At 41.5% G+C, this 25532-nt stretch overlaps 1 protein-coding gene across 2 annotated transcripts; it reads left to right on the forward strand.

Annotated features, from left to right (window-relative positions):
- The first annotated feature begins 2664 nt into the window (after positions 1 to 2664).
- Positions 2665 to 22025, forward strand: dpysl5a (dihydropyrimidinase like 5a). 2 transcript variants are annotated; one of them, XM_055231192.1, is made up of 13 exons: positions 2665 to 2779; positions 9648 to 9927; positions 13410 to 13568; positions 13741 to 13920; positions 15161 to 15229; positions 15649 to 15693; positions 15767 to 15842; positions 16070 to 16226; positions 16721 to 16862; positions 18285 to 18427; positions 19653 to 19860; positions 20927 to 21095; positions 21572 to 22025. In XM_055231192.1, exons 2-13 carry the CDS (start codon positions 9664 to 9666, stop codon positions 21655 to 21657), a joined length of 1698 nt encoding a protein of 565 aa, XP_055087167.1. In that variant the 5' UTR covers positions 2665 to 2779; positions 9648 to 9663; the 3' UTR covers positions 21658 to 22025. The 2 variants fall into 2 exon arrangements, with proteins under 2 accessions (XP_055087167.1, XP_033844066.1); XM_033988175.2 differs by lacking the exon at positions 2665 to 2779 and adding an exon at positions 7951 to 8010 and having other exon boundaries at positions 21572 to 21795.
- The last annotated feature ends 3507 nt before the right edge of the window (positions 22026 to 25532 follow it).

Consider the following 25532-nt stretch of genomic DNA (forward strand, 5'->3'; position numbering starts at 1 on the left):
GACTAGCGTTTGCTGTAGTGGGTGCTTATTCGTTGGAAAAATCGTGAGAGAAAAAATAATTTGTAGCAATGTAAACTCAGTACAACACGCTTAGAACACATCCGCCATCTTGGATCTCATCCGCCATCTTGGATCTTTTTCTGATACTGATAATCTGAAATATTTAGCAGGTCAAATGCTCATGTGAAGGTTTTGTTTGACACGTTAGCACAGCTGATGTAGCATTCACGCTCCCCTCGGACCGTTCCATTTCTTATGTTTTGTGTCCAGAGAAGATAGAAGCTCTGTCTGTTTTTGTGCTGGAGAACACTTGAATAAATGTCATGTTTTTGTGCAAAAATCTGTCTGTTATGTTTTATTTTTGTTGTTTTTATAGAGTTTTATGAAGTCAATGGTCCACATTCGGGCTGTTGGAGTTGTTCCTGGAGACTGAGGCTAACATTAAACAGAACTATCCACCAAAAGCTGTTCGTGTACTGGGAGTATAGAGATCACAGCAGCAGTGGAACTTGAAGCTTTATAAGACTCAAAATCTGAGCAAAATACTACTTTTCACTCTTCAAGTACATTTTTAAACATGTACTTTAATACTTTTGCTTAATTAGATTTTTCATGTGATGCTTTTACTTTTACTTGAGTATTTTTTGCTCCGGTATCTGTACTTTTACTTCTTAACAGAATTGAGTACTGGATTGAGACCAGATTTCAGTCCTCACATTATTATAAATACCCACACATGTACAGGTCATATGGAAGAAGTGTCTTGCCAAAGGACAATGTAAATCATCTCTGAAGTAAGAAACATACAATTCAGATCATTTAATATTATCAAAAGCTTTTGTCACGTATCAAACTAAAAACAAACTAAACCTGGAACTTTTTTTTACTTAATAAGGTCTGGAACCAAACTAACATCTGGACTAAACTTGTCCCAGACTAGTACCAGATCAGGGCCCAATCAAGACCAAATCAGGACCAAACTAACATCTGGAGTAAACTTGACCCAGACCAGGACCAAATCAGAACCAAACCAGGACCAATCTAACATCTGGACTAAACTTGACCCAGACCAAATCAGAACCAAACTAACATCTGGACTAAACTTGACCCAGACCAGGACCAAATCAGACCCAAACTAACATCTGGACTAAACATGGCCCAGACCAGGACCCAATCAGGACCAAACTAACATCTAGCCTTACTTGACTCAGACCAGGACCAAATCAGGACCAAACTAACACCTGGACTAAAGTTGGTGCAGACCAGGACCAAACCAAGACCAAGCTAACATCTTGACCAGAACCAAACCAGACCAAACATCAGGACTAAACGTGGCCCAAACTAGACCAGGACCCGACCAGGACCAAAGTAACATCAGGACTAAACTTGGCCCAAACCAGGCCCAACCAGGCCCAAACCAGGACACGTGCACTTGTTACTTAATTGTGTGTAGACTCTAAATGCACCTCGTGAGTCACAGCCGCTTCTGTGGACGTCAGGTTGGGTGACCAGCCTCGTTAAACCCCGCTCCTCTGGGAGTGGTACGGTCCCCTCGCGCCGGACACGCCCTGCGTCAGTGCTGATTGGTTGATTGGAGACGGGGCTGTGGTGCGTCGCGTGGGATTGGAGCGTCTTTACGTCGCACGGCGGGATGCTACGTGGAACGTCAGGAGCGCGAGGAACAGCACGTGCACCGGAAGTGAACGGCTCCAAAATAAATTGAATAATCGTGTGTGGCCTAAATATAGTTTTTATTTCACAATTTCACTTTTTTGGGGAGTTGAGAGGCAAATATGACGCCTACAGTCACGTTTATTTAACTAGAATAACCTATTTTTTAGTGTTTTTGGCTTACAGTGTTGTCACACCTACTTTTCCCATCTACAGCTGTTAATAAAGAGGCCTAGTAACAACATGTTTTAGTTTATGTTATTACAGCTATTCACATAAAAAATATGACATTATTTTTAATTTTCACACATCTTAAATTGTAGAAAAATGCAGGCTATTTGCATAATTAAATGCACTAGACAGTCTATGTTATTAGCAACTCAAGTAGGACTACAAGTAATACAGCCGTGTTTCTCAAACTGTGGTACTCCAGCTCCTTCAGGTGGTACTTAAACAGCTCTTCAGTTTGAGTGTTTGTTCATTTACAGTTCATCTTATCCACTTCTTTGTCTGATTTCGAATAATGACTTGTTTAAAGCTACTGTAAAAATGATTTAGTCCACTTTTAGACCTGGTTTAGTCCTAGATTAGACCTGGAATAGTCCTGTTATAGACCTGGTTTAGTCCTGGTTTAGACCTGAAATAGTTTTATTATAGACCTGGTTTATTTCTGGATTAGACCTGAAATAGTTCTATTATAGACCTGGTTTAGTCCTGGATTAGACCTGAAATAGTTCTATTATAGACCTGGTTCAGTCCTCTTACAGACCTGGTTTAGATCTGGTGGTACCCAGGAAGCCAAATCGTTTCTTTGTTGGTACTTTGTGTTAAAATTTTGAAAGCCACTACAGTACAGATATCACCACGTGCATGCTTTTATTTATAACCCCACCCCGGAAGTCTCGCGCCTCGTTGCCGAGTGACTTGACGTCGGTGATGCTGCGCCCGGCTGCTCCCAGACCGGCTCCATCTGCTGCAAATCTGCTCGGGAAGTGCCATCCGCTGATCGTAGCCTTGTTCCCGTCACATTGTCCCAGCCCCACGGCCCTGGAGCGAGAGACCCGAGTGGAGCAGCGGATACAACAGCAGCAGCAGCGGTACTCAGAAGGTACGCACGGTAACGCTTTTACGCACGGCTTTACCCAACCCAAATGATGAGTTTTGCTTGTAGACTTTGTTCCCACGCCCCCTTGGCTACCGTAGGCTACGTCTGGGTGGCGTCCATACACACCCTCAACCCAATTTAGCCACTACTTTACGCACAGAGATGCATATTAACCGGTTCTCGCAAAGTATCGCAATTTAAATCAAATATCAAAACATGAATTGCCTGTAGAAGGGATTTGGTGCTTGGTTTGTAGGTCGCTATTAACCCAAAAAAAAAAGCCGGGTGGAGAGAGGGTTTCCTTTGTCAAGACGCAAGTCAAGTGTCATGATTTCACCGTCTGCCCTTACGCAGCAAAACGAGCAGTGCGCTTTGGAGAGGCTCATCAGTGCCAGCGGTTTACTGTTACCATATGCACTTATATAGGCAATATGGGCTGTGAGGAAATAAGTGGCCTTTTAAAACTAGGGCTTGGCTAAATATGTAGGTGAAAGGAAACTGAGAATAATAGTGGTTAGTTTAAAATTGTGAAGAAGTTTGTTTTTAGTTTTTTTTGTTTTTTTTGTTTTAATATTTAGACCTACGTCGTTTACAAATTTAAAACAAGAATAATTCAGATGCGTTGGGACTGTTTAGGAATATTCCCTGAAGGCGTTATGCAAATTCATTGTTTTGCATTTTAATTCTGGTTTGATTAACATGATCTGAAGGTGTAAGTGAAGATGTTTCTTCTGGATTTTACTGGTTACTACTTCATGCGGTTATTTAATGTTTATTTAACCTCCTGAGACCTGAGTTCTTGCATGACATGCTTTGTTAATTTATGTTTGTTATTTGGGCTGATTAGACCTGATGAGTGTAAAAACAAAGAATTATCTTTTTACAGTTTGAGAAAAATAATGTCCACATATGAGGACATTCGTTCTACGTTTTAATCATTTTGATAGAACCCAGTAAAGTCACATTTGAATAATGATTTGCAAAAACTATTTATTAAGCGCCTGAACACAGCAACATTTTTGCTGAGTAAAAACAAAATGAGAAACAGCACTTGTGCCTCTTGGAACAAAGTACCTCATTTGAAGTGCTGCTGACAGCAGCAGACATGTGCCTTTAACACAGTCCATCATGAATCTAAACTATAATGTGTTACACTCTTCTGTCACCACTAAGTGGCAGTATAATGTCCTCATATGTGGACACCAGGACCTTGTAGACAACCCAAAATGTGTTGTCCACTTATGTGGTTAAAAGGAAGTCCCAGGAGGTTGAAGATACACTTTGTAACTTTTCTATCTGCTTTGCTCCATGGAGTTGTTATTGCTTTGTTTGGAATTTTCAGGAGTGTTGCGTTAAACTTCATCAACCTTGTGTTTATTGCTCACAAACACCTTGAAAAACCACAGGGTTGTCTCTCCACATATCTGACCTGTAACTTTGTGTGGTGGCATCAGCTGCTTGTCTCCATGGAAATGGACATATTTCAACAGGCATACAGACACTGTGCGCTTGAGTCTTCCATTTGCTCATGTTGGTTGGCTGCTGGTTCTAGTCCCATCCCTGCTCCATCTTCCTGATGTGCATTTAGACCTGTCACGATCAAACATTTTGAAGCTCAATATATCTCTATAGAGAAATACTGCAATAAACGATATTTAAATTACTTTACACCACTGACACAATAACAATGCAGCAGGATAATCTCAGTGAACAAATGTTTATAGATGTTTATAGAGACCGTTTCATTTAAAGGTCTGAGTACATAGACATAGCTAACCTGCTAGCCATGTGTTCCAAACAGGAAGTGATCATGGGTGCACATCCGGCTCCGTCGACTCTGGCTCCAATTCACTTTACACTGAAAAACTGTGTCCCCTCTCTCTGTAACTGCTGCTGTCAGACTCGTCATTTTGGTCTTAAATGTTCATATTAACCAACTCTACATGATCTTGAGTTTTTTTATTTCACTATTGTTTCCGTAAATCAAGATCTATGATAGTTGTAGAAGTAGGAGTAGGAGGAGTAGGAGGAGTAGGAGGAGTAGAAGGAGTAGAAGGAGTAGAAGGAGTAGAAGGAGTAGGAGGAGTAGAAGTAGAAGTAGGAGGAGTAGGAGTAGGAGCCGTAGACACCAGGCTAAATCTTCATTCAGGCTTTGTTCGTCTGTAGTCGTTTATCAGATGTGTGCCATGCAGCAAACTGCAGCCGCGCCCTCCTAGAGAAAGAACTCACAAGAGAAAAGGAAAGATGAGCGGAGAGGGGGCAAAGAAGGAAGAGGGAGAGAGAGGGAGGCAGGGACATAGGAAGGAGAGGGAGGAAAAGGGAGGGAGGAGAGAGAGGGTTAGGGAGGGAGAGGAGGAATATATGCATGATTCCTGTCCATAATTAGGGATGCACCAATGCCGATACTGGCATCAAATATCAGTGCTGATACTGGGTGTTTTGCAGGATGGGGTGTTACAAACTGTTCATGGGGATGAAACGAAGTAAAACACAACCCAGGTGCTAAAATTATAAATAATGAGTAGCTCTTAAGTAGCTTTTAATTATAAAGTAAATGTAAATGAATACAAGTCACATCTGATGTAAATTATAAAACATAACTAAATCAAACAACAATCAAACGCCACAGCGCCAGTGTCACAACATGGTTATCGGTTCCATGAGCTCGATTAAGCTGATCTCCTGGTTGGGCCCAAAATGTCTCATAATGTTTGAACTTTTCTTCATCCAAAGCTTCAGTCTGATGTGAAGGAGACATAACACAGCACACTTATTGGATCTGTGTGAACTGTGTTTTAAGGAAATAAGTGTCTGCCCTTACACTGGTATCGGTTCATATCTGGAATCAGCAGAGACTTAAAGCTAAAGTATCCATATCATATCAGAACTGAAAAAGCTGAATTGGTGCGTCCCTATCCATAATGGAGGAGAGTGACCCTGGGTGTTCACTGATACAAGTGTGGTGCTATTCAGCAGTCGCACAGGTCCCACAGACTTAAAATGTCTTAAAAATCTGTGCACACTGCTACACTGACCTAACCCTAACCCAAATGGACAGTGATCATGGGCGTGCTTTTAGCTTTATTGACTCTGACTTCAGTTCACTTTACATTGAAAATCTGTGTCTCCTCTCTCTGTAACTGCTGCTGTCAGACTTGTCATTTTGGTCTTTGCTAAGCACCTGCTCTCTGCTAAACCAGCGATGTGGGCGAGACTGCCTTCAACAGTCTCGCTCCAGATTGGCTTCTTTGGTTGCTATGATACTCGCGGTCAGAATTACAAATATTGAACTCGGCTCCAAATTCACCCCTATAACTCCTCTAGCCTCCATGAGCTTCATTTGACCGGAGCTGAACGCTGTGGGTGACGTCACACTCACTTAGTCCACTTCTTTATACAGTCTATGGAATCTCGGTTGCTTTGGCCAAATACGCACCGCAGTCTCAGGCAATCTGCAAGTAACTCGGGACACGCCCTGCTGCTAGTGTGACCCCAGGGTTAAGGTGTAAGAGGGAGAGAGAGAGGAGGAGGAGGAGAGAATGAGAGAGAGCGATGAACTCTTGTAATATAGCATGACAAAGGGGACAGAAAGAAGGTGGGAGAGAGGCGGGGGGAAGAACGGGGGAGGAGGGAGAGGAGGAAACAGAGATGGGACAATGATGTCAGCCCACAAAAGGAGGAGAAGGGGGGAGAGATGAAGAGAGGAGGAGAGAAAGAGAGGAGGAGGTGGGTGGGCTTTTGTCTTGACAGAATGCTTAAACAGTGACAGTAATGTATTGAAATGTATTCAGGAGTCAGTAAATAGAGACATAATGGGAGAATAGAGTCGTCTTGTTACACAGGCCACAGAACAGAACACAGAACAACTAGACTTTTACATTGTTTTTGTAAAATCGAATTGGACCAATCAGAGAAGAGCGCCCATTTCAGTGTTACCAGTGCAGTCATATTTATGGGGCTTTGTCTGACTCTACAGTAATGTCATCAGAGTAAATATGAGGCGTTCTCGTCTGACGTCCTCGCCTCGAACTGAGCATTTTTCCATCTTAAGTCCTCATCAAAATGTAAACAAGATTTGAACTAAGTGGAATTTACCTGATCAATATGAAACAAGCAGCTACTACAGAAATGAACAGACACGGCTAGTGTTATCTTTCATACTACTGCTACAACTACTACTACTACTACTACTGCTTCTACTACTGCTACTACTGCTACTACAACTACTGCTACAACTACTGCTACAACTACTGCTACAACTACTGCTACAACTACTACAACTACTACTACAGCTACTGCTACAACTACTACTACAACTACTACTACTACAACTACTCCTACTACAACTACTACTGCTGCTACAACTACTGCTACAACTATACAACTACTGCTACAACTACTGCTACAACCACTACTGCTACTGCTACTGCTACTACTACTACTACTACTACTACTGCTACTACTTCTCTGTCTACTATTCTACTACTACTGCTGCTACTGCTACTACAACTACTACTACAACAACAACTACTACTACTACTACTACTACTGCTGCTGCTGCTGCTGCTACTACTACTACTACTACTACCACTACTTTCTGTCTGCTACTGCTACTACCACTACTATTACTAATATCACTTTGAACTACTACTACCAACATATTACTACTACTTTTAAATCTTAAATCTTTTAAATCTAATATTTTTAACCTTTACACTTGTTTTAGGCAAATCAGATATACAAATATAAATATTTTAGCAGTATTAATGTTTTCAGACTCTAGAAGGTGATGATGTCATACTCCCAGATGGGGTCAGGGGTCAGAGCCAGATAATGAATCACACTGTACCATGAAATATACAACACAAATCTATATTTTAAACAATATGAATTTTACCTGCCCCCGTCTGTGTTAAATATGATTGGCCAACAGAATGTGGTGATGTCATCTGAAACACATCCATATAAAACATGGTCATAAAATACTGCATTAAATTAACACTTTATAACCCGTTTTGAAAAGCGAATAGTCATAGTTCTGCTGTCGTACTGTTCCTTCGTTGTCCTCGTCTCCGTCTCTCATCTCATTGGCTGTTGTATTGTCCAAAGGAGGTGAGGTCATGGTACAGACTGTCACTGCTCTGGTCAGTCTGGGGTCACTCAGAGCGTCCAGAGAGCTGCGACTTCACCAAATATCTGCTGTACTCAGACCTACTGCAAAACTGCAAAATGAGGTAGGGCATCTGCAAAGAAATATACTAATGTACATTCTTTTTAGGGTGGCTCCTCTTATGATTTGTTTGTCTTATTTCAAGCTAATTTAAAGCTTTACTGTATAACTTTTCTTGTCTGTAGAGATTTAAAAAACATATGTTCTTATTGTCTCCTCTCCACAGATCTAGAGGTGTCACCTGCTTGTCTCCATGGAGATAGATTGTAATAATATTTCCGAGGAGACAAGCAGGTAGCAGACCCTCCACCAGAAAAGTTACATAGTGCAGCTTTAGCCATCAAAGGAGTTTTGATGGAAGAGTTTTATCTTTAGAGTAATTATTAAGGACTGTGGCTCAGTTGGTAGAGCATTTGTCCACAGATCCGAAGGTTGGTGGTTCAAATGGCTCTCGACATAAACATCATTGGTTGAGCGGTCAGATCCACTGACCCACAGGCTGATGGTGCAATTCTGGCTCCCATAGATGAAAGCTGTCATTGTGTCCTTGGGCAAGGCACTTAACCCCCTCTTTCCCGCAGTGTCTGTGTGCAATGGTGTGTGAATGTGTGTCTGAATGTGTGAGTAGTTCCTTGATGTAAAGAGCTTTGAGTCTTGAAGGTGGAAAAGCACTTTATAAAAATGTGTCAAGAATTACTGCAAGAATTACCCCAGGGTTAAGGTGTAACCCTGGGGTAACACCTTAAAATCGCATTTATGTTTATATAGAGTAAGTTTAACTGCAAAATATCCATTGTCATTCTGTGTAAAACCTGCTAACCTGCTTTTAAATCAAGAAACATTTTGTTACTTTAGAGTGAGTGTGACGTCACCCACAGCGTTCAGCTCCAGTCAAATGAAGCTCATCAAGGCTAGAGCAGTTATAGGGACAATTTGCCATATTTGGAATTCTGACCGCGAGTATCATAGCAACCAAAGTGCCAATCCGGAGCGAACTTGTTGAAGATAATGCCCCTTCCCATCTGCACCGCTGGTTTAAGAGGTAGAAGGTGCTTGGCAACACTGTCAATCAAATCTGTTGCTAACGCTAGTGGGAGCGACCTTGGGGAAATAAGGCACCTGCTTTGTCACTTATTAATATTCATTTCTTGATTTACAGACACAATAGTGAAATAAAAACCCCAGGATCATGTAGAGCGGGTTAATACGAACATTTAAGACCAAAAATGACGGGTCTGACAGCAGCAGTTACAGAGAGAAGGGACACATTTTTTCAATGTACTTAACATCAGCCTGTCCAGGGACTACAGGTGGAAACTAGTATTTATGCTATAATCTGGCACCATACATCTTTCCTGTTTTTTAAGGTCAATGTAATGCACTGTCCCTGTCTAAATAAAAGCATACCATACCATACTAATGTGAAGTGAATTGGAGCCAGAGTCAATGGAGCCAGAAGTGTGCCCATGACCACTTCCTGTTTGGAACACGGCAGCTAGCAGGTTAGCTATGTCCATATACATATACAGTCTATGGTTTACACCTTCACAAACCTGTAAAAAATCCTTGTGATTCTTGTTTATCAGTTCATATTTCCGCTTATCTCAAATAAATGCTTTTAACTGTCTCACTATTAAAACATAAATTCTACATCTAATTGCACGGCTTGAAACCAAAACCTTTCTCTCGTTTTCTTTTCAGACCCAGACCCGTCGTCATGTCTTCCAACTCAACCCCAAACCTTCGTATCCTGATAAAAGGCGGTAAAGTGGTGAATGATGACTGCACTCAGGAGGCCGACGTCTACATAGAGAACGGCATCATCCAGCAGGTCGGGAAGGAGCTGATGATCCCGGGAGGGGCAAAGGTCATCGACGCCTCGGGAAAACTGGTGCTTCCCGGAGGCATAGACACGAGCGTGCATCTGGACGAAACTTTTATGAACGCGACCACGGCTGACGACTTCTACAGCGGAACTAAGGTGAGGAGGATGGGGAAAAGCAGGGAGGTAGAGTTAAAGGAGTGTTATGTAACTTTTCCCGACTAGCCCACCGACTTGTCTCCATGAACATGTTCTTGCTTTGCTTGGACTCTTCCACAGTAAAGAATTAATTATATCTCATTTTAAGGTATTCAAGTACAGGTGTTTTTTATTGCCAAAAAGACCTCTAAAAGCAATCATTCTTACTGTGAGCGGGGTTGCCTCTCCACTGATTTAACTTGTAACTTTGCATAATAAAATCACCATAAGATTCTTGATAGATATTCCTCCAAAATCATTCAGCCCAGTAGTGGCTGCAATGTCCAATCAAATCAAGTTTCATCAGTAAATCCATACATCTTCTGTTCTTCTTCTGTTCTTTTCTTTGTCTGTTCTTCTGTTCTTTTCTTTGTCGGTTCTTCTTCTGTTCTTTTCTTTGTCGGTTCTTCTTCTGTTCTTTTCTTTGTCTGTTCTTCTGTTCTTTTCTTTGTCTGTTCTTCTGTTCTTTTCTTTGTTCTTATGTTCTTTTCTTTGTCTGTTCTTCTTTTCATCATCTTCATCTTCTGTTCTTCTTCATCTTCTGTTCTTCATCTTCTGTTCTTCATCTTCTTCTTCATCTTCTTCTGCTTCTTCTTTTTCTTCAGCTTCAGCTCCAGCTTCAGTTCAATATCCCAATTGGACATTTAAACTGATTAACAGGCCGTAGTCGTCCCAGTTGTTGTCGTTACCTCAGAGATATTAACAGTGATATAAAACACTTGGATCAGTTTAGGTTTACAGAACTAAATGCTGTTTTCAGTCTCTGCTCTTGTAACGACTGGTATCGGACCTGGAAACACTGGATCCCTAGTTTCGACCTCTACAAACATGTTCTGAAATGTAGAAGGATTGTTTGACTTTTGATTGAAAGTTTGATAAAAAATAAAAAATAAAATAAATGTTGTTATCGATGATGTTAGTATTGATGAAGTAACTGAAAGAAAGATGCAAGGAGCAGCTCATTAGCTTACTCATAGTCGTGTTGTAGGTAATGTATTTAGACCTACCTCCCATAATAACACACATAACACAAGTTGATGGCAAAACATCTGTACAAATTTTGTGTTCAGATTCCCCAGAACATGATGCTCTATATGCAGCCAGTCCCAGTTCTCCTGTAGAGTTTGTATTGTATGTTGTATGTATATATTGTATGTATGCATTGGGTCTGTAGGCAGCCGGGGTTTCTCTTCTTCTGTTAAATCTTGTGTGAAGTGGGTCTGACTCTGAGCCCTGGGGCACATCATGACTGTTCCCTGGCTGAAGAGGAGAAGACACAGACTGTTACACTGACCTGGATTCAACCAATGAACTCCCCCACTAAAGTCATGAGTCATGTTTAAATAGGTCACAGATTACATTTAAAACTGAAATGATTCTATTTGGTGCACCTCACGTAACCCAACATTTGAACAAAACCCTCAGTAACTTGGCCCCTCTTGTAAAGACATCAACCGCATCTTCAGACTTGGTTGTGGGCATTTGAACTATTACTGGATGAACTTTATCATTGGATTTCACTGATCAATTTGTTATTTGTGTATGGCCATTGTTTGTCTATTGTGTTACATGTTTTTTAATACATGGTACCAACTGCGGCATACTGTCTCTGTCACTCTCTCCCTGAGCCGAATTCCTAGTCTTCTGATCCTAGCCCAAGGTATTAACATTATTACTCGGGTCTTTACCCCATATACCTGTTACACAAGACACTTAAAACACTGGTTCATAATAGTAATGAAATAAATACAGTATAAAGTCCCCTTTAGCAGCTCGCTTCTGTACTGCGAAATTATGAAGTTTTAAGTTTATTCAAGACATTTTTTAAAGCTTAAAAGGAAAAAAAATACCTGTGAAATGCCATAGTGATGTCAGCTATTTTGTTTTTCCTCCAGTAATAACAATAAACAGTATATCGTTACCCTCATTAAAAGCCTTGTTATGGGCCTTAGCTTCCTGTTATACACAACATTTTGAGGTCTTTTTCCCAATCAAAAGATATAATATTGTGATGTCCATTACTCACAGGTAAGAACCAGACGCTTCATCTCTTTAAACGTGTTTGTGAGAACCTGCTAATTTTTAATATGAGGCGATGAAACGGCCACAGAACTCTCAAACCCAAATGTGAACATGCTCATAAACACCCCCAGTGCCCCCTCCTGACACAACAGGGATAGAACAAGTAAACAATAGCAGTTACAGAGCTGTTACAATATTTTGACTTACATTGTTAATCACTATGGCAACGATCGTAATTTTTCATTAATTTTCATATAACTCTGAAACCCATGGACACATAGCTAACTCCATAGAACACATCTACAATAAACAATCTTCTCTTTGAGCTACTTTCGTTTTTCTGTGTCTCTTTTTTTCCTCCTCCTTTGGTCATGTGCCATACCGTCGACAGTTTCCATAGAGACCGTGTGACCGCTGCAAAACACTGCAAACCAATCGCTCTTTTCACGCCCCCTTTGTGCTCACATCTGAGACAATAGCCCTTCTTCTGCCCCAGCTCTGTTTCCCCCCCTCTCTCTTTAGACCCATGTTACACTCATGCGCTCTGCCTGCTCTGTGAGACCCTTAGCCTCCACAGTGATGCAATAAATATTCTAAAATTAAATCTGGAATGTAACATAAAAAAATAAAAAAAATGATAGAATGTCAGGTAGGGTCAGTGGATCCTGTGTTAGGCCAGTCTGAGGAGAGTAAACAGTCCTCAGGACAAAAGTTCCCCATTGCTCTGTCACAATTAGCATAAAAAGCATCTCAAAGTTCCGTAGCTAGCTTCTTTGCTAGCTACAAAAAAAAAAAAAAAACTGCTCAGTGTTCCAGTTGGGTAGCCACAAGAGCAGTCAACCACTCTGTTGCCATGGTATTAATGTTATAAATGTTTTAAAAACCTACCTTCATTAGTCTCACTCCGGATTGGCTGTTTAGTTGCTATGATACTTGCTATGATACTCGGGATTACAAATAATGAACTAGGCTACATACTGTCCCCTATAACCGCTCTAGCCTCGATGAGCTTCATTTGACTGGAGCCGAATGCTGTGGGTGACGTCACACTCACTTAGTCCACTTCTTTATACACTCTTTGTGCACTCAAGTACAAGTACTCCTGCCAAACATGTACTATTTTTCATGTGTACTTTTTACTTTTACTGACGTACAAGTTACTTTTTAAAAACATTTTAGAAACTTTTTAGATTACGGTTTTGTACAAAACTTGATCATTCTAAAAATGTAAAATTTAATTTTGTCATTTTAAAATATATTTATATTTTGAGGCCACTCCCCCTTCTCACATGGCCCCTCCCCCTCCTTTCACCTGGCCAATCAGGGGTGGTCATGCAGCTGTAGACTGGGACGATTGGGACTTGTACAGTACACAGTAACTTCTATGATTTAAAATGTACTTCTTGGTGTATGTTGTCAAGGCTGCTCTGGCTGGTGGGACGACCATGGTGATCGCTCATGTGTTACCAGACAAAAACGAATCTCTAATGGACGCCTACGAGAAGTGCCGCAACTCTGCAGATCCTAAAGTCTGCTGTGACTACGCCCTGCATGTTGGCGTCACCTGGTGGGGGCCCAAGGTACAGCACTCTTAACAATTTCAGTGAAGACAACTACACGCAAATCCTTTGCTCTATCTTACCCTCTCCTCTGCATCCTCTGCTCCTCTGTATTTTTATTTAACTTATAACTATTAAAAAAGGCTACTCCCAAGGGCAGATTTCATTTCCTCTCCTTGTGCCTCTTCTATAGGTGAAGGCAGAGATGGAGAGGTTGGTTCGAGACAAAGGGGTAAACTCGTTCCAGATGTTTATGGCGTATAAGGACTCGTTTATGCTGCGGGACTCTGAGTTGTACCAGGCTCTGCAGCACTGTAAGGACATCGGCGCGGTGGCTCGAGTGCACGCTGAGAACGGAGAGCTGGTCGCGGAGGTGGGTCTGAAACAGCTCTAAGCATAATTCAACTATTCAGGCTCTGGAAAGTTTTCTCTTAATGTTTTGCCTAGTAACGTTCCTCTTAAACTGTTTAAAAAGTTACAATTTGTAGGTGTATTAGATTTTTGTTACCAGTAAAAGCCAAAAGTAAAATCTGTCAACTGGACAAAAAGTTGTAGGAGTCAAGATGTTTCGCTGCTCATCCAAGCTTTTTCTTCAGTTCTGTTCAGATTACTGGTGGACACTGCCTTATATCTATCTGAAGGGAGGAGTTAACTACACTGATTACCAGTAGATGGCAAGTCAGTGACCCCCCTACATTCACCTGACCCCTCCCAACCCCCTGGCCCCTTCCCCCTCTCCTCACCTGACCCCTCTTCACCTTTCCCCTCCCACCCCCATCTCCTCTTTCTTCCCTTCATCTGGCCCCTCCCCATCTGTTCACCCTCTCCTCTCACCTGGCACCTTCCCCCCTCCTTTCACCTGGCCCCTCTCCTCTCCCCTTACCTGTACTCTCTTCTTCTGTCAGACCAGGACCAGGCACACTACCAGACTGCAGTAACAGACAGCATCTAGTGGTGATATGTGAGAATACAACAGGGACGGTCAGTCAGTCTGCTTATGGATGGTGGCTTTAAGGAAATCTTCATCAATTTCATTCAATATTTAATTATAGTTCTAATATAAGTATGTATTGTATCTAGGCCTAAATGTGATGCTTTTGAATAAGCAAAATACATAATTTTTATTTTTATTTATTAGTTTATTTGAATAGGGACAATGCACATTAATCGACATTTCTGTAAATGCGCCAGTATTAGCTATACAGCTAGTTTCCAACTGCAGTCCCTATGGCAAGATGTAAAATGCCACCACACATAAAATACAAGATTATAAAAAGTTAGTTTGGTAATTAGTAAAATGTTTTAAAAGTTAGTACAGGTAAGTAGGCAATTAGTAAAACACTGTGACACAGACAGACAAAATCTACAGACAACACAGAACAGATGAGGCTGGCAGGCAGCACATGGCAGCACAATTTCACATTTGATGATCACAGGCTTGATTCAGAAGTAACCATTTTTTCATCATGATTTTAAAAGTCCTGAGTGACTCCACACTTCTGATGTGAGGCGGGACAGTGTTCCAAAACTGGACCGCTCGAACTGAGAAAGCAGATAAATGCATAAATGATTAGGTTACATAACATATGCTAATGATACGACATGTTGTCCAGGGGGCGAAGGAGGCGCTGGAGCTGGGGATCACTGGACCAGAGGGGATTGAAATCAGCCGACCAGAAGAGGTACAAATACAACCCCTGAAGATTTGATTATTATTACTTGGATTAGACTTGTACAGTGAAGTGTTTGAAAGACGTAGTTCCTAGGCCTATCATAAAACATAAAACAGCACTTCTGTCTGCTTCATTCAGTCGTGTTGTGCCCAGTTAAAGACCTGTCTCTGTCTACTGTTGTTTTTCCAACTCCCCCAATGCATTCTGGTCTATATTAACCGCTCTAGTGATCGTTTTGAGTGCACTACTTTTTCACCAACTGGACATTCAGACAGCACTAAAAACGTGACCCCTAAAAGGCGCCCCCTCTAGGGGATGGTGTGGACATTCAGACACAGCCTCTGTCTCCTGTCCCTTGTCTGGGAGTATGACATCATCTCATTTTAGAATCTGAAATCGTCTCATTGTTTTGTGTTGTGTTTGTGCAGCTGGAGGCAGAGGCGACCCACCGAGCCATTACCATCGCCAACAGGGTGAGTTCAGACACAGAGCTCAGAGTGTTCATGTTTTTATATTAATTATGATTTTTCAAATGTTCCTCCTCAGGCCCACTGCCCCATTAACCTGGTGAATGTGTCCTGTGCATCTGCTGGAGACGTCATTGCCACGTCAAAGATGCAGGGTCAGTTCACTTCCTACTGTTTTTTCATGTCTTGAAATGCCCCTGTGTGTGTCAGATGCCCTCCCTGTGTGTGTCAGATGCCCTCCCTGCGTGTGTCAGATGCCCTCCCTGCGTGTGTCAGATGCCCTCCCTGTGTCTCCATGGAGTCTTATGCTGCATAAAAACTTGCTTTACTATAGTGTGTGTGTGTTTAAACATGTGTATTTGTATAAATTTGTGTATTCCAGGTAAAGTGGTCCTTGGAGAGACCACGACGGCTCACTCTGTCCTCTCAGGGCTGCAGTATTACCATCATGACTGGGCTCTGGCAGCGGCCCATGTGACTGTGCCGCCGCTGCGTCTCGATCAGGGAACGCCGAACGCCATCCTCAGCCTGCTGGGGAGGTATACGAGTACTGTACATGTGCTATATTCATATGTGGCCATCAGCACCGGGATCGGCAGTTCATTCTCACTATTCACCTCATTTTTGGAAGTTGCCGTGGGCGCCGCCATCGTTATCGGGGTTGTTTTATTTTGCATGGGGCCGATCTTAACAGTAAGTTCTACAGGGACGACAGGGCTGAATTAAAGCCTCCAGAGTCATTGCAGTGTTGTCTTGTTGGTCACTTAAACATAGAACACTTTACACAAATGAACTACAAATGAACTATGGCAAAAGTGGGTGGGGCCAAATAAGGTCAATAAGGAAGTGGAGGTTCTGCGCTTTCACATAAGGCCTGTCCAATTTGGCTATGTCCACTTACATATATACAGTCTGTGTATGGCACTAACATGTGGGAGATGTACTTTGGTGCTGGCCCATGAGGAGATTTGTACACATGTCTGTCCTGATGATATAAACCCATAATAATAATAATAATAATTCCTGGTTGCAGTGACACTCTAAATGTCGTAGCCTCGGATCACCGGCCCTTCACCATCAAACAGAAGGCCATGGGCAAAGACGACTTCACCAAAATCCCACACGGAATCCCAGGAGTCCAGGACCGCATGAGCGTGATCTGGGAGAGGGGGGTGGTAAGTCTGTACTGTCTCTGTAGAACAAAGAACATCTGCTTTATCTGTGAGCTCAAGGTTTTATTTGGGAAATTATTTAGAAAAACATGAGATGAAATATGAGATAAGAACAACAAACCAGCCACAAATGTTTAAAAAGGCAAATATAGTTTAGACAAAACAAGGCAAGTTTATTTGTTTATCACAATTCATACACAAAGTAATTCAAACAGTTTTACAGAATAAGAAAGACGTTAAAATCACAATACAACAAATCAAAACATAATCATCATAAAATGAACATTAAAGGAGAAGAGGCAGAATAAAACCCTTTCAGTCACATGCAGAACCATTTGAGCCTGGATTTAAACAATGTCAAGTAGAGGCCTGTCTTACATCTTCAGGAAGATTGCAGAAAACTGAAAGCTGATTCCCCAGGTTTAGTCCTGGTTTAGTCATGGTTTAGTCCTGGTTTAGTTCTCGTTGAGCTTTGATTTAGACCTGGTTAGTCCTGGGTTAGGCTGGGCTTTAAAGTCTATTCTCTGAGCCACAGGAGCCAGTCCCGAGACCTGAGCACAGGACGAAAGTGTGAAGTACTTCCTGGTTCTCTTTTAAGTCCAAGAGTTGAGGGGGTTTTTTTTAGCACATTAGCGTCTTAAAAATCTAATTTGTGTTTGCCTGAGATCCAGAATACACAATTCTTCAATACTTCCCCAAAGATGTGAGTCTGGCCCCCTGAGTTCAAAAGACTGTGACTGACAGGTGGATTACCCAATCAGGGACAAGCATGGTCCATCTGTATCAAAACAGGGGACTGAAAAACATGGCGGATTTCTGCAGAATCAGTGACCGAAGCGCAAAACTGTTAATCTGAGGTGAGAGAGGTGATGGGTCAATTTGGCTCTGGCTCGAGACGCGACGGAGGGAGGATCAGACTGATGTCCCTCTGTGTAATAATAATACTTCAGTGTAGTGTCTTTGTTAAAATGTGGAGGAGAGGGGCAGATGGTTTGGTTTAGGAGATATTGATCTGAACAGAGTTAAACAGCGGAACATCTGCTGCAGTGAGTCGCAAGACACTTGGGAGGGACAGTTTAGCTGCTTGGCTTTACATTTAGTTAATTTTGCCTCCTGGTCCTTATCCTGGTTTTGTCCTGGTTCCTGGTTTTGTCCTGGTTTAGACTTTATTTAGACCTGGGTTAGACTTTATTTAGACCTGGTTTAGACCTGGTTTAGACCTGGTTTAGACCTGGTTTAGACCTGGTTTAGACCTGGTTTAGACCTGGTTTAGTCCTGCTTTAGTCCTGCTTTAGTCTTGGCCCAGTCCTGATCCAGCACCACATTCCACATTTATGAGGAATGTCCTTTTTGCCCAGGCCATTATATTTATATCAATAACACTCTTTAAAATCATCATTACTCACTTTTTATTTAAATTCACAGATTGGAGGCAAAATGGACGAGAATCGCTTTGTGGCAGTGACCAGCTCAAATGCAGCGAAGATCTACAACTTATACCCACGGAAAGGACGGGTCATCGCTGGAGCAGACGCAGACATTGTGGTGTGGGACCCCGAGGGATCCAAGTATGAAACTCTATACTCCCATTACTGGACCAGAGCAAACGCTCACAGGGAGGGGGCTTTTAGGGCAGGAGCTGGTGTAACAGGGTGTGGTTAGGGCCAAGACACTGGTGGAAATGGCAGCGGAATGGATAAGTCCGTGTATGCACATGTGTTTATTACATGTGTTTATCCTGCCTTTTAGGTACTGAAATTTCAATTGTCATTTTATCCATAATTAGTACTACTATTACCACTATAACTACTGTAGGTAGTACTAACAAGTAACAATACTATATAAGTAGAGTCCTATTGTTCCTCACTGCTCGCCATCGCAAGAACTAGAACCACTATCATAACTACATTATACATGTTTAAATAAGAAAAGAACATTTAGGATGTATTTCCAAAACAAGGTCCACACCACAGACTGTATAAAGAAGTGGACTGAGTGAGAGACGTCACCCACAGTGTTCAGCTCCAGTTAAATGAAGCTCATCGAGGCTAGAGCAGTTATAGGGGAGCAGATTTCCATATTTGGAATTCCGACCAAAGACTCAATCCAGAGCGGGGCTGTTGAAGGTAACGCCCCTTAACACCTGCACCACTGGTTTAGCATGGAGCAGGCACTTGGCAAATCTGTTGCTAACACTAGCGGGAGTGACCTCGGGGAAAGAAGGCATTTGATTTATCTGACATTAATGTTCATATTTTGATTTACAGACACAATAGAGAAATAAAAACCCCAGGATCATGTAGAGCAGGTTAATACGAACATTTAAGACCAAAATGATGAGTCGATGAGCTGGAAGTGCGCTTATGGTCACTTCTTATTTGGAACAGCTTTGCTCCTGATTGGCTCTTTGGTTGCTAAGATACTTGCGGTCGAAATTTCAAATATGGAACTTGGCTCCAAATCGGCCTCTAACTGCTAGCCTCGATGACAGACCTACAGACTGTGATAGCAGAAAAGAAAAGGTTTTCATTCTGCACTTTTCTTTTAATGTTAATTTTATGATGATTATTTATGTTTTGATTTGTTGTATTGTGATTTTAATGTTTATTCTGCTTTAATGCTTATTCTGTAAAGCACTTTGAATTACTTTGTGTACAAATTGTGCTATACAAATAAACTTGCCTTGTCTAGGGCTTTACTTGGGTAGTATTGTTAATTAGTATTACCTGTAGTAGTTATAGCATAAATATAATATATAATAGTACTAATATGCTCCCCTCTTCTCTGACCCAGGACCATCTCTGCTGACTCCCAGGTCCAGGCCGGGGACATAAACCTATACGAGGGTCTGCGTCTCCATGGCGTTCCCATAGTAACCATCGCTGGGGGCAGACTGGTGTACGAGGGCGGCATGTTCACCTGTGCTGCTGGGGCTGGGAGCTACTGTCACATGAGGAGCTTCCCCGACCCGCTCTACAAGAAGATGGTCCAGAGGCAGAAGGTCTGGAGAGGTTCTGTAGAAATACTTACTGACCATTGGAGATTTAAAGCCGCAAGGCCGCGCTAATATTAAAGTGTTTGAAGAGTCATTTTCATCACTCCAAAAGCTGCTCTGCCCCTGGTTTAAAGAATGGAAATAGCAGACATGTTTGGAGAGTTTTTCAACAACACATAACCAAAAATTATGAGGCCCAGCACAAAGCTAGAGTACACTTCACTCTCCTACAGGTCTAAACCAGGTCTAAACCAGGTCTAAACCAGGTCTAAACCAGGTCTAAACCAGGTCTAAACCAGGTCTAAACCAGATCTGAACCAGATCTGAACCAGGTCTGAACCAGGTCTAAACCAGGTCTAAACCAGGTCTAAACCAGGTCTAAACCAGGTCTAAACCAGGTCTAAACCAGGTCTAAACCAGGTCTAAACCAGGTCTAAACCAGGTCTAAACCAGGTCTAAACCAGGTCTAACATTTGTCTAAAGCCTTACTTCAGCCTCAAGATTCTTTGATTCTGACCATAGACTGTATATATAAATGTACATAGCTAACCTGCTAGCCACCACATTCCAAATAGGAAGTAATCATGGGTGCGCTTCCAGCTCCATCGACTGGCTGCAATTCACTTTCTATTGAAAAACTGTGGCCCCTCTCTTTGTAACTTGCTGTCAGACTCATCAGGCTCAAAAACAGACAGATCAGGCGCCTTCTTTCCCTGACGTCACTCCCACTAGCGTTAGCACCAGGTTTGATTGACAGCGCTGCTAATCATCTGTTCCTTGCTAAACTAGCAATGCAGGTGGGAAGGGGCATTACCTTCAACAACCTCACTCTGGATTGGCTCTTTGGTTGCTATGATACTCCCGGTCAGAATTCCAAATATGGAACTCTGCTCCAAATTGTCCCCTTTAACTGCTCTAGCCTCAATGAGCTTCATTTGACTGGAGCTGAACGCTGTGGGTGACGTCACACTCACTGACTCCATGTGTTTATACAGTCTGTGTTTAGAACAGAATTCACTTATATTGTCATTTTTGTACCTGCTAATCCTTTCATATTGTTGCTGTTTGTCAGTCTCAGGCAGTGAAGCCGGTGGAGAGGGAGCCGTACTCTGGGGAGGTGGTGGAGGTGGTGAACTCAGGGAGAAGGGACTTTGGGACCCCAGATCTGGACACTCCGACTCGGCCAAGCACCCGACATGGAGGCCTCAGGGACCTGCAGGAGTCCAGCTTCAGTCTGTCTGGTCAGGGCTTCTGCTTTATTTAAGCCACAGCTAACAAATACACACTTATGAATTAGATCTGTACATTAAGTGTTCAGATATTAATAATAATCTTTTTAATTTTCAAGATGGCAAAAGAGAAAAAAAAACCTTTTCATTTAAAGCCACAATTTGTAACTTTTTTTTTTTTTTACAGAAAATTAGCTTAAAATTAAGATATTAAGAAAAATAGCTTAAAATTAAGATATTTTATGGGGTTTATTGGGTTTTTTAATGCACTAAAAACACAAAAACAACAAAACTCTTATTTGGCTCGAATATTCAACAGTTTTGTATATATGCATGAAACATTTTCCGAAGTATGGCTTTAACTTTTTGACATTCCACCTCCAGAAATTTCCATACTATCACTTTAAATATTTCTTGGCCATTTTTTCACATTTTTGTATTCAATTTTTAATATTATGAATTATTAACATGCCTTTTTCTTACCTTAGGAGCCCAAATTGACGACCACGTTCCTAAAAGATCTTCCGCCCGGATCCTGGCTCCCCCTGGGGGACGCTCCAGTGGGATTTGGTAACTGCACAATTGTCAAACAGGAGAAGAAGTGGTAGTTTTTTTGTGATTTTTGAAGGTTGTTTCAGGTGTTTTCATTTCAATAACTGCACAATGTTTATATAGGACTGTTCCACACTGCATTTACATGAAGGTAGAAGCGACGTAGGACTTATCAAGTTTACTGCGGTAAACGTGCGATACTGCGGTAAACGTGCGATACTGCGGTAAACGTGCGATACTGCGGTAAACGTGCGATACTGCAGTAAACATGCGATACTGTAGTAAACATGCGATACTGCAGTAAACATGCGATACTGCAGTAAACATGCGATACTGTAGTAAACATGTTGTAGTGTTTAAGACCAAATCAACTCTCCAGAGTTTATTCATTTATGATCAAGGTCCACACATAAATACTTGTTAAATTACTACAGTTTAAATTATGCATTGGTCAAACAAATGTCTCCTCAGATGCCCTGGGGCAGACTGACAGAAATGTGGCTGCCATTGACTTTAACATGTGGCCACAGTAGAGTGTTTTTTCCACTAATCCGAATCCCACTCTTGACATAAACATCATTGTTTGAGCAGTCAGATCCACTGACTCACAAGTTGGTGGTGTGATTCCAGCTCCCACAGATGAATGCTGTTGTTGTGTCCTTAGGCAAGTTTTTTGATCACTTTTACACCCCACTGCGCCCCCACTGTCTGTTTACACTGGTGTATGAATGTGTGTGTGAATGGGTGAGTGGCTTGTCCAATAATACAACATCAGCTTTGCACTGGGGAGGAATCTAACCAACAACCCCTAAGACTTTCAAAATAAAAGTTTGGTCTTCAACACATTCTACAGTACGAGTAGTGCAAGAGGTGGCTAGTATACTGGTCTATTAGAGACAAAAGCTTTTTTTTATACTTGTTTTGTACTTTACGATTTATATTTTGTTGTATTTATTTGAACTTGCACATTACTTCATTTGTTTTGTAATTAAATCATAAAACCTGTTATGTCTAGTTAGTTACTGTTATGATGAATACTACTGTAATTCTACTTTTACTTGAGTAACACTATTTTGAAATAATCTTACAGTGTTGTCACAATACTAAAACTTCAAACTCGATTTCAATACTAACCACAGACTGTATATATAAATGGACATAGCTAACCTGCTAGCCGTCGAGTTCCAAATAGGAAGTGATCTATCAACAAAACTGACAGCAGCAGTTACAGAGAGAGGGACACAGACTCGTCATTTTGGTCTTAAATTTTCGTATTAACCCGCTCTACATGATCCTGGGTTTTTTATTTCACTATTGTGTCTGTAAATCAAAATATGTACATTAATAACAGGTATCAGTGTAAACCCTCAGTCGTCCAGGTCTGATCCATGGCAAAAGGCAAAGTTAAATCTGTCAACTGGACAAATTGTAGGAGTGAAGACGTTTCGCTGCTCATCCATGCAGACTGGGGTCCAGAGGAACTCTCAGCCGGTGTTGGTACATTCTCTTATGGAGCAGCTGTTTAGTTTCTCTAATGTAACCCTCACTGCACTCTTCACTACACTGAATGGAGTAGACTACATTACTTTGTTTGTGACTTGGGGTTTTGTCCTTTGGGTGAACCAGTTTTTGTCTTAAAGTGTTTGTAGGTTTGAAAAAGTCAGGAATCTCAAACTGTCTGAAAGTTTGTTTTTGTTTTTTTTTCAGAAGGAATGGTAACACCTCTCCTTCTAGGTTCAGATTCCCTGTTGTCCTGTTTTTTGGCTCTTAGATCTATTGAAGGTCCATTTTGGATATCCACAAGCAGAGAGGGATTTCTCCACATGTTGCTCCTCCTTCACTTTTCCCTCTGTGTTTGTGGGCACCACTTGGGCTCTGTGTTGTAGTGTCCGGATCACTCCGAGTTCGTGCTGCAGTGGATGGTGTGAATCAAACAGCAGGTATTGGTCAGTGTGTGTGGGCTTCCTGACGACTTCTACCTGGAGTCGGCGGTCCCCTCCCATTGTTACTGCACAATCTAAGGCGGCCAGTTTGTTCTCCTTGGCCTCTTCTCGTGTGAACTTGATGTTTGGATCCACAGCATTAATATGTGCAGTAAAGGGCTCTAGATCTTAGTGTTTTCCTGTGTGCGTGTGCGTGTGTAAGGAGGATCCTCTTCTGGTCTGCACAGCGTCCTCATAAGCCCCTACGCTGGTCTGCATAGTGTCTTGGTGATCCCCCACGCATTCCATATCCACTGGTGGGCACGTGTTATTTACCGTAGCATTAGTAAACCAAGATACCAGTTTGATGTAGTGCTACACTGCTAGAAAATACCTTACAATTGCTATGATACTCAGGGTCAGAACTCCAGTCCAAATTGGCCCCTATAACTGCTAGCCTCGATTAGCTTTATTTGGAGCCGAATGCTGTGGGTGACGTCACACTCACTTAGTCCACTTCTTTATACAGTCTGTGATCCTAACGAAAGGTTTGATACTATGGAAAAAAAAACAAAGAATGGAATTTTCAGCACAGAATAATAATAATTTCTTTAAGTTCCCGTGTGGTTCTTTCTGGTGTTGGTGAAGTTCCAGATTACTCTGAAACTGCTCAACAAAGCTCACATTTCATCATGTTTTTGGAATTTTTTTTCAGTATCAGTACTTGTTAAATTGAGAATTTATTTTCAATACTGGTTTTAGTATTGATTAGTTTGTGATTTTCGATACTTTTGATACAGCCCTAATGATTTCCCGTTAGCCTGCTCACCTCAGTGTCATTTTGGGAACAGTTTTAGCTTCAGTAGCTTCAGTCCTAGTTTGTACAGCTGTCTTTACCTCCCTTTGCACTCTTTATTTTGATGATTTTTGAACAACATTTACACAACTATATTTTTACTCTCCATTACCATAGCAACATGTCAATCTCAAACATATCATAATGCAAGTGATTATTCCCATGTATTTATTTATTATTTTTGGTTTTAAAGGTGCACTATGTAACTTCTGGTGGAGGGTGCGCCACCTGCTTGTTATTGTTGTCTTCATATAATACTGTTACTACTACTTTGCCTGGAATGTTCCACAGTATGTCTTTAAACCTCTTTAAGCTTGTATTTATTCACAAGATTTTTTTTATATTGCTGAAAAGGACACAAAGAAAAATGTTTTATGTTCGAAATGTGAGTGGGCTCGCCATTCTACAGACTTGACCTGTAACTTGGTCAAATGGCGTCTGCTAGTTTTAAGTTCAATGCCCTACTGTGAAATATTCTTTACAGAGCAAATGACGTTTCCATGGAATAAGCGGGTGGATTCTGTTGAAATATACTCCTTTAATGAGTTGTTCTGACACTTTAATATTGTATTGTTCTCATGTTTACAGTCTGATGGCACAAACCTCTGCTCTCCCTTAAATGTGAATTCTTGTTTTTGTGCAAAGCTGCCATAGACTGCATATATAAATGGACATATCTAACCTGCTAGCCACCGCGTTCAAACAGGAAGTGATCATGGGCACACTTCCGGTTCCATCACCTTCTATTCGAATTTAGTGCTTGTAATTCAAGATATGAACATTAATAACAGACAAATCAGTCGCCATCTTTCCCCGAGGTCGCTCCCACTATTGTTAGCAACTGGTTTGATTGACTGGAAACCTGATCCAGATTGGCCTCGATGAGCTCACTTAGTCCACTTCTTTATACAGTCTGTGGGTGCAGCAGATTATTTAAACTGGTATCGCCAATATGAAACATTTCTGGTAATATTTCACATGTGTTTGAACCAAATGGCCTTTTTCTTATGTGTTTGCTGCTGTTTGACTCAACTGTGATGAGGCTTTTGTTCTGTTTATAGACTTCACTTCCTAAACTTTTCAATGATGGTACACTGAATAATTGTATAATTTACAGGA

Source organism: Periophthalmus magnuspinnatus, chromosome 22 (genome assembly GCF_009829125.3).
Source record: "Periophthalmus magnuspinnatus isolate fPerMag1 chromosome 22, fPerMag1.2.pri, whole genome shotgun sequence".
Classification (NCBI taxonomy): Eukaryota; Metazoa; Chordata; class Actinopteri; order Gobiiformes; family Gobiidae; genus Periophthalmus; species Periophthalmus magnuspinnatus.